The sequence below is a fragment of the Heterodontus francisci genome, chromosome 15 (assembly GCF_036365525.1).
Source record: "Heterodontus francisci isolate sHetFra1 chromosome 15, sHetFra1.hap1, whole genome shotgun sequence".
Lineage (NCBI taxonomy): Eukaryota > Metazoa > Chordata > Chondrichthyes > Heterodontiformes > Heterodontidae > Heterodontus > Heterodontus francisci.
In genome coordinates, this window is record NC_090385.1 from 39,370,961 (window position 1) to 39,384,180 (window position 13,220).

Here is a 13,220-nt window from a genome sequence, read left to right on the forward strand (position 1 = left end):
CTTTAAATTCCCATCCTATTATTTAAGGCCTCAACCCTCCCTATCCATAATCTTTTTCAGCCCTACAACCCACCAAGAACTCTGCATTCCTCCAACTCTGGCCTCTTGTGCACCCCCACTCCATTCATCTCCACAGAGATTGCTGTGCTTTCAGCCATCTAGGCTAGAAGCTCTAGAATTTCCTTTATTTCTCTGCCCAAGTTTTTACTCGCCCCCTTCATATCTCCTCCTTTAGCACAGGATCAAATTTTGCTCGAGTATGTTTCGGTGAAGCTCCCTGGAACATTATTCTATGTTAAGAGTGCAATAAAAATGTAGTTGCCTTTGTTTGGTGGTAGTGTCTTACTTGTGCTGTTTATCACCCTATGCCGGCAGAGATCAGTACCCCTAACAATGTTGGTCAGTCTCAAAAACACCAGTACAATATTTTTTTATATTTTTCTTCTCTCTGCCCTCTGAGTGACTTTGTTAGTTTAATAGTAAAGGCAGCACAAAACTATAGAGCCATATCAATTAGGAATTGGGTTAAGGCACGCCAAATTCATTTGACATCGGATCATTACAGGAAACACTTTCAGCCCATTTGTCTGGGCTTGTTTTCAACTTAGGTTCCATAGGGAAAGTCCAGTGTCTAACATATTGCACCAGTAAGAGCAAATTATCTCATCATTACTTTGCTGCTTGGGAATATTGCTATACACAAAATGGCTGCCATGCTGGACTACATAAACAGCACTTCAAAGCAATTACTTGTATGCACACTTTGAGATGTGATAAAATACTCCATAAATGCATGCCTTTTTGGAGACCACATCAACTATACCAAATAGCATCATCAAAATCTTACATCAGTAAAAGAGATGTCATAACAGTTGTTAAAGCTGACACTCAGCAATTTACACACTGAGGTACTGTACCTGGCTGTGACAGTCTGAGAAGTGAACTGTAAACATCATGACAATCACGTTCTCGACAAATAACGAAGTGAGCAATTCTGAAGTTCTTGCAATGAATCAGCAACGGATATCCTGTAGAAGTAAGGGGCAACTTCTCTATTGTTGAAATATGATGGTGCAAAATCTGTGAATTATAATTTAAAATAATACATTAGTTTCATTGTTAGCCTATGCTTTACTATTTCTTCCATCCGCGAACAGCAGTTTCAACTACAGCCTGTACAACTACATGTAGCTTCAACTACATAGGGTGTTCCCAATTCTTTTTAGATATAGTCATCAAATAAAATATGAAGTGAAAACTGATATCACTGCTATCCAGTAGGCAGACACACTACTATAGTACTCAGCCAAATAGACCCCTAGAAGGAGAAAACAAAAAAGGATTCCTATCCCCGATAGCTATTAATGACTTGAAACTAAAAATTGAGTGAGTGCAGGATCATGTGTAGCTGTGATGCCCAAGATTAAATAGCCTGAAAACACAGAGAAGAAGAAAATCAAGGAGCTGTCTGGAGACTAGGATTCTACATTTAATGCACTGGCAACAAAGAGCCAATGTAGATTAGCAAAGATGCGCGATTGGGAGTTATGAGACCATTTATGGACAGCTGAACAAGCTTCAGTTTATGGAGCGTTATGGATGAGGTAACAGCAAGGAAGACATTGAAAAAAAAAATCACATTTATTGGCAACAAAAGCAGGTATAAGAGTTTTAGTAGCAACAGGTGTTATGGGCAGATGTGGGAGTCATCATTACTAGGATGAGATATGAAGCTGAAATTTGGGTCAAAAAGTTCATGATTTTGCAGAGACTGCTTCATTCTCAGTAAATTTTAAATATTCCTTTCTTGTGCCTCCTAAGCTGCAAATATATTGTTCTGCATACTTTATTTCCTACCTGCATCTCAACTCATTCTTTCCTTAAAACTGCTAAAAGCCTCATCTCCCTTGATCTTTCCATTCTTTTTTTTTATTTTAGAGATACAGCACTGAAACAGGCCCTTCAGCCCACCGAGTCTGTGCCCACCAAGAACCACCCATTTATACCAACCCTACAGTAATCCCATATTCCCTACCACCTACCTACACTAGGGGCAATTTGCAATGGCCAATTTACCTATCACCTGCAAGTCTTTGGCAGTGGGAGGAAACCGGAGCACCCGGAGGAAACCACGCTGTCACAGGGAGAACTTGCAAACTCCACACAGGCAGTACCCAGAATTGAACCCGGGTCCCTGGAGCTGTGAGGCTGCGGTGCTAACCACTGCGCCGCCCCAGCCTTCTACAAGTTTCAGACATTAAATAATTATGTTTTGCATCACATGAGCCACTTTTTATACCTTGGTGTCTTGTAATACTAACTTTTGCCATTCACCTTGGTTTCACAAAATATTTTAAAATATAAAAAACATTTCTTGATGGCACCAAAACTTTCCTAAATTTGTTGAAAACCTCAGCCCTGAACTGAACATAACCCACCCGATGAGGACAGGACGGGTTTGGGTCAAAGGCCTGCTTGAAACATAAAAAGTCGAACAGTGCATCAGGTTCAAATCTGCCTCGTTCCTGCCAGGTGGGTTTGTTAAAATGAGGGCTCTTGCTTTTATATTGAGAGGTCAGCGCAAAATTAAATTAAGCATAACTCCATACCCAGGTCTCTCTGCGAACCTCTGACGAAGATTCTACATAAATCAGATGGGTTGCAGTTAAGTAGAGCGTCCCCACAGCTGGTTTCTTAGAAGTAAACCGGTCTAACAACTTTACTTGTTCTACCTGTAAGAAATAAAAATCAAAAATTAAGAATTGGGATTGCAGTTCCCCGATAGTCGAGTAGTTCAATGCACAGCAAATCAATCAATCAATTAACCGTCACTTGATGATATCTCATACAATGGCTGACGTTGAGGGCAAATTTTGGCCATCAGGAATACTTCTGTATTTTCCAAATAAATGCCTTCAGATCATTTACATCATTAGCAAGGGCCTTAGTTTAATGTCTCATCTGAAGAATGGCCTTTCTAACAAAAGAGCACTCCTTCAATACAGACTGACAGACGTGAAGTACTATGTGCTCCAGTGGGCTAGAACATCCAATCTTCTAAATCAGGCAAGAGTTCTACCATTGATCCAAGCTGACACTTGTAATACATACTATGATTGATCTATACATTCATCTATGTGTTAAAAAAATCTTACTGAAAATACTTCCCCTTCAAATTTTTCCATTATAAATTCCTATGTCTACATTTATAATGGAAATGGCCTATGTAAATTTGCTATGATTACATTGGCCTGCCAGTGGAGGCACTACAGCATCAATGGCAGGTAGCTGCAAAGTTTTCAGACAATTTGCCTTACAAATTTGGACATAGGAACTTGTAACAGTAAGTTGGCAGCAAGATTTTTAATATATTGTAAATAATGGCTTTCAAATAAGGGCTGAATTACAGCTGTGAGATAACATCCTTCCTTTAATCCCACTTCACCTAATTATTCCACCTGGTCTTGACTCCCCTTGAGCTATGGGAGATTGACTATAACATATTTCACCAATAAAAATGATGTTACTTTTTCCCCTCACTGTTGCTGCATGACATCAGCAATGAAAAAGTAAAAAGAGGGCTCCCAGCTCACTTATACTAAAAAAGCATCACCAGCTATGTGGGAGTTTTGTGCTGCGTTCAGTTCCTCCATTGGTCTGTCTTACAAAGCCATTACCTGCTCTAGGGAACTGATCAAACTGTTGCAGAAGCTTTGTCTAGAATAGTGCTGACATTTACTGAGCTATTTTACATTTCCATAAAAGGAATACAAGATTGCTTTTGGTCAAAATACATCCGCTGTGACCTGCAAAAGTAAGTGCACTTGAACAGTAAATTTACTTTGTCAAGCACAGAGCCATTTTAATGATACAAGCAGAGTAGAATTTTTGAAAAAAACTTTCCAAGATCAAAAGGATTTGCATAGGCTCTAAATTAATTTAGCAACATCATTCTAACAGCAAACTGCTCCGAATCACCAGTGACCAATGAGCTTGGCGAACCTGAAAGGAGGTTGGCCGATGAATGGTGTTTACACAAGAAGTTTGTAAATATATATTTTTCAACATGAAATGGAAGTGTACATCAAATAAAAGATGTACCCAGTTCTGCTCATGAATACAATAGGCTCTCAGAACCAATGTATGGAAATAGAAAAGGGACTATTAGAACTGCACTACAATTGACAGTGTAACATTAACACATCACTGTAACCTTCAGTGTAATAGAATATTACTGTTGTAGTACAAGTTATGGAATCTCATGGCAGCATAACAGCCTTCAGACTGTTTCAAGAGCTTTCAGAAAAAGTATTCATTTTCATTATAGCTTTTTAAAAACAGTAGGAAAATCTCACCTGCAACTGTATTTCAACAAAAAACATGAGGGTAAAAATGTTTTTTCAAGTTTTCTTTTTAAGGGACCCTGCCAATATTAACATACACCTATTCTAATTTACAAAGAAAAGCCATGATCATTGCAGCTTTATCTTGATTAGCAATCGAGAGCCTTCAAGCTTTTTGCCTTTGACTGCTACATTAAAACAACTTGCTTTTATGTAGCACCTCCAGCATAGTAAAACATCCCAAGATATTTTACACAAGTTACTCAAGTTACATTTTACTCAAAATGAGGTGCCACCCTGGTGAAGCTACAACACAGGACTGTGTGTCAAACTGCGTAAACAGAGCCAAGCGACCCCATAACCAATGGATCAGATCTAAGCTCTGCAGTCCTGCCATATCCAGCCGTGAATGGTGGTGGAAAATTAAACAACTAACTGGAGGAGGTGGCACCACAAATATCCTCATCCTCAATGATGGGGGAGCCCAGCACATTAGTGCGAAAGATAAGGCGAAAGCATTTGCAACAATCTTCAGCCAGAAGTGCCGAGGCCTCCTCCTGAAGTCCCCAGGCATCACAGCTGCCAGACTTCAGTCAATTCGATTCACACCGCGTGATATCAAGCAATGACAGAAGGCACTGGATACTGCAAAAGCTATGGGCCCTGACAATATTCCGACAATAGTACTGAAGACCTGTGCTCCAGAACTTGCCACGCCCCTAGCCAAGCTGTTCCAGTACAGCTACAACACTGGCATCTACCCGGCAATGTGGAAAATTGCTTAGGTATGTCCTGTACACAAAAAGCAGGACAAGTCCAACCTGGCCAATTACCGCCCCATTAGCCTACTCTCAATCATCAGTAAAGTGACGGAAGGCATCATCAACGGAGCGATCAAGCAGCACTTGCTTAGCAATAACCTGCTCTGTGCCGCTCAGTTTGGGTTCCGCCAGGGCCACTCAGCTCCTGACCTCATTACAGCCTTGGTTCAAACATGGACAAAAGAGCTGAACTCAAGAGGTGAGGTGAGAGTGACTGCCCTTGACATCAAGGCAGCATTTGACCAAGTACAGCATCAAAGCGCCCTAGCAAAACTGAGGTCAATGGGAATCGGGGGAAAACCCTCCGCTGGCTGGAGTCATACCTAGCGCAAAGGAAGATGGTTGTGGTTGTTGGAGTTCAATCATCTGAGCTCCAGGACATTACTGCAGAAGTTCCTCAGGATAGTGTCCTAGGCCCAACCATCTTCAGCTGCTTCATCAATGACCTTCCTACAATCATAAGGTCAGAAGTGGGGATGTTCGCTGATGATTGCACAATGTTCAGCACCATTCGTGACTCCTCAGATACTGAAGCAGTCCGTGTAGAAATGCAGCAAGACCTGGACAATATCCAGGCTTGGGCTGATAAGTGGCAAGTAACATTCGCGCCACAGAAGTGCCAGGCATTGACCTTCTCCAACAAGAGAGAATCTAACCATCTCCCTTTGACATTCAATGGCATTACCATTGCTGAATCCCACACTATCAACATCCTAGGGGCTACTATTGACCAGAAACAGAACTGCAGTAGCCTTATAAATACCATGGCTACAAGAGCAGGTCAGAGGCTAGGAATCCTGAGACGAGTGACTCACCTCCTGACTCCCCAAAGCCTGTCCACCATCTACAAGTCACAAGTCAGGAGTGTGATGGAATACTGTCCACTTGCCTGGATGGGTGCAGCTCCAACAACACTCAAGAAGCTTGACACCATTCAGGAAAAAGCAGCCTACTTGATTGGCACCCCATCTACAAACATTCACTCCCTCCACCACCGAAGCACAGTGGCAGCAGTGTGTACCATCTACAAGATGCACTGCAGCAACGCACCAAGGCTCCTTCGACAGCACCTCCCAAACCCGCGACCTCTACCAACTAGAAGGACATGGGTAGCAAATGCATGGGAACACTACCACCTGCAAGTTCTCCTCCAAGTCACACACCATCCTGACTTGGAACTATATCGCCATTCCTTCACTGTCGCTGGGTCAAAATCCTGGAACTCCCTTCCTAACAGCACTGTGGATGTACCTACCCCAAATGGACCACAGTGGTTCAAGAAGGCAGCTCATCACCACCTTCTCAAGGGCAATTAGGGATGGGCAATAACTGCTAGCCTGGCCAGTGACGCCCATATCCCATGAATTTAAAAAAAAGTGTTAAACAAACTGTGACACAGAGCCACATAAGGAGATTAGGGCAGGGCGCTTGGTCGGAGGTAGGTGTTAAGGAACATCTTAAATGGAGAAGGGGGGTTAGCATGGCGGAGGGGTTTAAGGAGAGAATTCCAGGGTTTCGGGCCTAGGCAGCTGGAGATACAGCCACCAATGGTGAAGCAATGAAAATTAGTGTTGTTCAAGAGGTTAGAATTGCATGGAATATATTGCACAGAAACAGACCATTCAGCCCAACTAGTCCAAGCTGGTGTTTGTACTCCAAACAATTCGCCTCCGATTCCATCGGCTTCATCTCAGCCTTCCTTTTTCTCTCTCATGTACTCTCAGTTCCTTCCACTTCCTGTGGTAGTGTTACGACCGACGGCTCTAGTCAAAGCCCCCCAATCAAAATATAAGATTCTGATTGTGGTGGGAAAAACTCACTGTTAATTCAATCTCGTCCCTCCACAGATCGCCTAACATTCATTTTAACCTTTCCAAATTAAAGGAAGACCCAGCCAAATTGTACCAACTATTAACCCCCGAATGAGGCTAACCAAACCATGTGTCTTTAAATCAACAAATTAACTGTTTAATTAAAAAAACATAAATTCTTAAACACTACGAAGTTATGAACATTTAAAATAGAAAAAATTAGAGTCCTTGCAAATTTACACTTCCCGTTGAACAATCCTCTGATTAAAGTCCACGTGCAATCTTCCAGGATCTGATGAGGAAAGGAAAACAGTCCAACACCCGAAGTTTCAAACTCCTCTTTCTTCCAGCAATGACCACAGTAGATCAACAACTCACAACCACTTTCAACAGAATCAATCTGGATTTAGAATTTTTGAGGGATAAAAGATTGTCACAGTCTAACTTCTCTTCCTTCAGTTTAAATGGGCTGGGAGCTCTTCTTTCAGGTGCTAACACACAGCTGTCTGTCTGTGTCCCCTGTTAGAACAGGCTGTTTGCACTATAAGCCAGTTCAAAATTAAACTGTAACAAATGTATCTCTCGATGCTCAGTCCGAGTGGCTGTATCCAAGGCAATGAGGATGCACTCTTTGAATTGCAGTTTCCGAATGGCTGTATCCAAGGCAACAAGAACGCACCTTCTCGGTAACTCCTGAGGCCTGCGTGTTCTTAAAGCAGTACTGATCCTTTGCTGTCTTAAAGACACACCACATATTTCCCGGAGAGTTCTGCATTTCAACTTCTCTCCAAGGAAATAAATTTCTAATGTCCCTACTGGATTTGTTAACTATCTTGCACTTATGGCCTCTATTTTTGGAGTCTCCCAGAAATGGAAATCCTCATCCATGACTGTGTTTAACTGGAAACTATTCCAACGCCTTGTCTAACCCATTCATGATTTTAAAAGATCTCCATCAGGTCACTTTTAGGTCTTCTCTTTTCTAAAGTAAACCCCAAACCTGTTCAATCCTCCCCAATAGATGTAACCTCAGTTCTAATACAATCCTTGTAAATTGTGTTTATTTTTTTAAAACAGTGCTTCCACATCCTTTATAAACTCTGAAGACCAGAAAGGTGCACAATACTCTTAAATACAGCCGGACCAGGTCCTATACAAATTGGAGAAGCATAGAGATTGGGGGTTGTATGGCCAGAGGAGGTTGCAGAGATAGGAAAGGGCAAGGTCCTAAGCAGATTGGAAAACAAGAATGAGAATTTTAAAATCAAGGTGTTGCCACACTGCTAATGTAGCTCAATGAGCTAAGGGCTGATGGGGAATAGGACTTCATGCGAGTTAGGATACAGACAGCTGAGTTTTGGATGAGCTCATGTTGAAAGAGGGTGCAAGGCGGGAGGCCTGTCTGGAGAGCACTGGAATAGTCCAGAGGTAAATAAAGGCATGGAAGAGGGTTTCAGTAGATGACCTGAGGCAGGAGTGGAAGGCGGCAGTGGAAAAAGGATAATGGAGAGGATAAGGGGTCAGTTCAGCTGAAGATCAAATACACAAGCATATACACGAATTGAGTCTCAGAGTCTAGTTATAAAGCTGCAGTCATGAGCAGGGTTGGTTGTTGAAATTGAAGATTTATAAACCAATGAGGTAGCAGTGCGAAACAAAATGTTTCAGGTTCACAAAATTGAAACATAAGTCAGTGAATAAAAACAAATGAGTTTCATGGGCTTTGAGGGGTGAATTGCCAGGTGCTCAAGGGTTACTGTTCTGACAAACAGTAAAACATTCTAGTCTTGGAAATCAGTATGTACAGAAAAATCAACATATACTGAAAAATATAGAACTATAACCTCATAGACTCTAGCTTGAATACCTTTTGATTAAACCAAGTAGAAATCTGAACTCTTGTGCATACTAAAAACAGCAACATACTAATGTGCCCTGTATATCTTTAGCTGCATTAAATACATGTTCAATAGCATGATACCACATGTTTAATAAGGTAATAGTTGTAAGCTGATTCAGCTATACTTTGACGATGGCTAAAACTCCCGATGTCTCAAATGCCAGCTTGCATGTTTCACAATGACATGAAGCGGACAAAAAGCAACCTACATCAGAGATGCCATCTATGAGTCAGCTTTGACCACCTACGGCAAAAGTGCGAAGAGAAAAGCAGACTGGTTTCAATCTCATAATGAAAAGCTGGAACCTGTTATAGCTGCTCAGCGCATTGCACTGTTGAACTACAAGAAAGCCCCCAGTGAGTTAACACTCTAGCACTTAAAGCAGCCAGAAGCACTGCACAAAGAACAGCCAGGCGCTGTGCAAACGACTACTGGCAACACCTATGCAGTCATATTCAGTTGGCCTCAGACACCGGAAACATCAGAGGAATGTATGATGGCATTGAGAGCCCTCTTGGGCCAACCATCAAGAAGATCACCCCCCTCAAATCTAAATCAGGGGTCACAATCACTGACCAACGCAAACAAATGGACCGCTGGGTTGAGCACTACCTAGAACTGTACTCCAGGGAGAATGTTGTCACTGAGACTGCCCTCAATGCAGCCCAGCCTCTACCAGTCATGGATGAGCTGGACATACAGCCAACAAAATCGGAACTCAGTGATGCCATTGATTCTCTAGACAGCGGAAAAGCCCCTGGGAAGGACAGCAATACACCTGAAATAATCAAGAATGCCAAGCCTGCTATACTCTTAGCACTACATGAACTGCTATGCCTGTGCTGGGACGAGGGAGCAATACCTCAGGACATGCGCGATGCCAATATCATCACCCTCCATAAAAACAAAGGTGACCGCGGTGACTGCAACAACTACCGTGGAATCTCCCTGCTCAGCATAGTGGGGAAAGTCTTTGCTCGAGTCGCTCTAAACAGGCTCCAGAAGCTGGCCGAGCGCGTCTACCCTGAGGCACAGTGTGGCTTTCGTGCAGAGAGATCGACCGTTGACATGCTGTTCTCCCTTCGTCAGATACAGGAGAAATGCTGCAAACAACAGATGCCCCTCTACATTGCTTTCATTGATCTCACCAAAGCCTTTGACCTCGTCAGCAGACGTGGTCTCTTCAGACTACTAGAAAAGATTGGATGTCCACCAAAGCTACTAAGTATCACCTCATTCCATGACAATGTGAAAGGCACAATTCAACATGGCTGCACCTCATCAGACCCCTTTCCTATCCTGAGTGGCGTGAAACAGTGCTGTGTTCTCGCACCCACACTTTTTGGGATTTTCTTCTCCCTGCTGCTTTCACATGCGTTCAAGTCCCCTGAAGAAGGAATTTTCCTCCAGACAAGATCAGGGGGCAGGTTGTTCAACCTTGCCCGTCTTAGAGCAAAGACCAAAGTACGGAAAGTCCTCATCAGGGAACTCCTCTTTGCTGACGATGCTGCTTTAACATCTCACACTGAAGAGTGCCTGTAGAGTCTCATCGACAGGTTTGCGGCTGCCTGCAATGAATTTGGCCTAACCATCAGCCTCAAGAAAACGAACATCATGGGGCAGGACGTCAGAAATGCTCCATCCATCAATATTGGCGACCACGCTCATTCCATCTTCGCTGCCTCCAGAGAATACTTGGCATCAGGTGGCAGGACCGTATCTCCAACACAGAAGTCCTCAAGGCGGCCAACATCCCCAGCTTATACACACTACTGAGCCAGCAGCGCTTGAGATGGCTTGGCCATGTGAGCCGCATGGAAGATGGCAGGATCCCCAAAGACACATTGTACAGCGAGCTCACCAATGGTATCAGACCCATGTCTCCGCTTTAAAGACGTCTGCAAACATTGATCACAAGTCGTGGGAGTCAGTTGCCAGCGTTCGCCAGAGCTGGCGGGCAGCTATAAAGGCAGAGCTAAAGTGTGGCGAGTCGAAGAGACTTAGCAGTTGGCAGGAAAAAAGAGAGGCGCAAGGGGAGAGCCAACTGTGTAACAGCCCCGACAAACACATTTTTCTGCAGCAACCTGTGGAAGAGCCTGTCACTCTAGAATTGGCCTTTATAGCCACTCCAGGTGCTGCTCCACACACCACTGACCACCTCCAGGCGCTTACCCATTGTCTCTCGAGATAAGGAGGCCAAAGAAGAAGTTGTAAGCTGATTCAGCTACACTTTGACGATGGCTAAAACGCCTGATGTCTCAAATGCCAGCTTGCATGTTTCACAATGACATGAAGCGGACAAAAAGTGGAAGGAAATGGGTTGTCAACTAGGATGGAAACAGGCCTTAACGTTCAATCCGTCCCCAAAACCAGAAATTAAGATACAAACAAATGTTCATGTAAATGTATTACACACCAAAAAAGTACCCACTCTGCACAATCAGATTAACTGACATTTCTGGCAGCAACACTGCCTTGGTACCATTTCAACTTTATTAACTCAAATCTGTGCTCTCCACTCCATTTACTAGCTGAGCCCGCAAGCTTTCCTGTTTATAACAATCACTTACTTACAACAAGAGGGCATGTTTCTGCTCTACTGTTACAGAAAAAAAAGTTACTTCCACCAAACTACAGCTGCGCTGACATGAAGCCGCAGGAGTTGTTGCAGCTTTAACTGAGAGAGGGTCTGTTTGGATTGGGGGGGGAAGAAGAGGGTCGCAGCCCCGCTCTCCCTGCACCTTAACGGAGGCGGTTCCTTACCTTGGGTGTTATAATGTGTTCCATTCTGGCCGATAGATTCCCGCCCGCCGGCAGAAGCCGCAATCAGGCGCTTCAATGGAGAAGGGAAAAGCTTGGAGCCTTCATTTCTTTTTTTAAATCGGATTTGAGCCGTCAACACCGTTAGCGTCCGCCATTACCACTAGCATCACGTGATCCTCTCTCTCCCCAGATCCCGCGAGACTTCGTTCGCCTCGGCACGCGGCAGATGCTCGGGTCTGCTGCTGCAGTGACAGACAGGTTGCAGCAGGGAGGATTTAATGTGTGTTGCTGTATCGCACCTCAGTCCTCTGCTTGTCTGAAATCTGTCTTTCTCGGGGGATATTCTTTTTTGCATTTTTTAAAAAGTACCTTACTAATGCTGTAAAAGATCTGAAGCCCAGCATTCCTGTGCAGAGTTCGAGAAGTATGCAGAAGGGAAGATAAATTCGAGTTGGTGTCTTTGTGGCTGAAGAAATGCAAAGCTAATCCTGCTGGCCTGCTCTTCCCATAACTTTCTCTGCTTCAAATATGTATCTGATTTCCTTTAAAAGCTATAAAAGTTTCTTTGTCAATCATTCCGTGGTGTGAAGCATTCTAATGCCACCACAATCCACGGTATTAAAGTAGTTTCTCACCTCTCAGCTTAAATTTTGGAAAGGTTTACTAGATCTCTTAATCTTTGCTTCAGTGGAAATAGTTTTAGTACCTTTTCATAACCATTTGCCCATCCCTGGCAGCATCTTGGTGAATCTCAATTTGCCTTTCATGTTCTTTCCATTATGGGGCATCCAAAACTGCGCAAAACAACAACTTGCATTTATATAATGTTTTTAATAGAATAAAACATCAGAAGGCACTTCACAGAAGCATATTAAAGCAAGATTTGACGCCAAGCCATATAAGGCAATATTAGGGCAGATAGCCAAAGCTTGGTCAAAGAGGTACATTTTAAGGAGTGTCTTAAAGGAGAAAAGAGGAGAGGCAGAGAAGTTTAGGGAGGCAATTCCAAAGCTAAAGGTCTAGGCAGATAAAGGCACAGTCACCAGTGGTGGTGTAATTAAAATGAGGGATGCTTGAGGCCAGAATTAAAGGAGCACAAATATCTTGGAGGGTTGTGGGGCTGAAGAAGATAAAAGATGATAGGGGGGGGGGGGTAGTTGGGGGCAAGGCCATGGAGGAATTTGAAAACAAGGTTAAGAATTTTAAAATTCAGGCATTACTTAACCGGAACCAATGTAAGTCAGTGAGCATAGGGGTGAAGGGAGAATGGGACTTGGTGTGAGTAAGGATACAGACATCAGAATTTTGGATGGCCTCAAGTTTACAGAGGATAGAATGTGGGAGAAAAGTCAAGTCCAGAGATAACAGAGGCATGGATGAAGGTTTTACCAGAAAATGAGCTGAGGCAGGGATAGAGTCATAGAGTTATATAGCACAGGGATGTTATGGAGGTGGAAATAGACGGTCTTAGTGATGGTGCAGATATGTGGTTGGAAGCTTATCTCGGGGTCAAATATGGCACGAAGGTTGTAAACAGTCTGGTTCAGCCTCACACAGTTACCAGGGAGAGGGAATGAGTCA

General features: G+C 43.3%; 1 protein-coding gene across 1 annotated transcript in view; it reads right to left on the bottom strand.

Moving 5' to 3' along the window:
• mtmr8 (myotubularin related protein 8) overlaps positions 1 to 11,814 on the bottom strand; it is a 95,202-nt gene extending 83,388 nt beyond the window's left edge. Inside the window, exons 1-3 of the mRNA XM_068047397.1 lie at positions 11,640 to 11,814; positions 2,610 to 2,732; positions 918 to 1,080 (exon numbers count right to left, since the gene is read on the bottom strand). Coding sequence (XP_067903498.1) covers positions 918 to 1,080; positions 2,610 to 2,732; positions 11,640 to 11,663 — 310 coding nt within the window. The 5' untranslated portion in view covers positions 11,664 to 11,814. The remainder of the gene's footprint in view (positions 1 to 917; positions 1,081 to 2,609; positions 2,733 to 11,639) is intronic.
• Between the last annotated feature and the right edge of the window lie 1,406 nt (positions 11,815 to 13,220).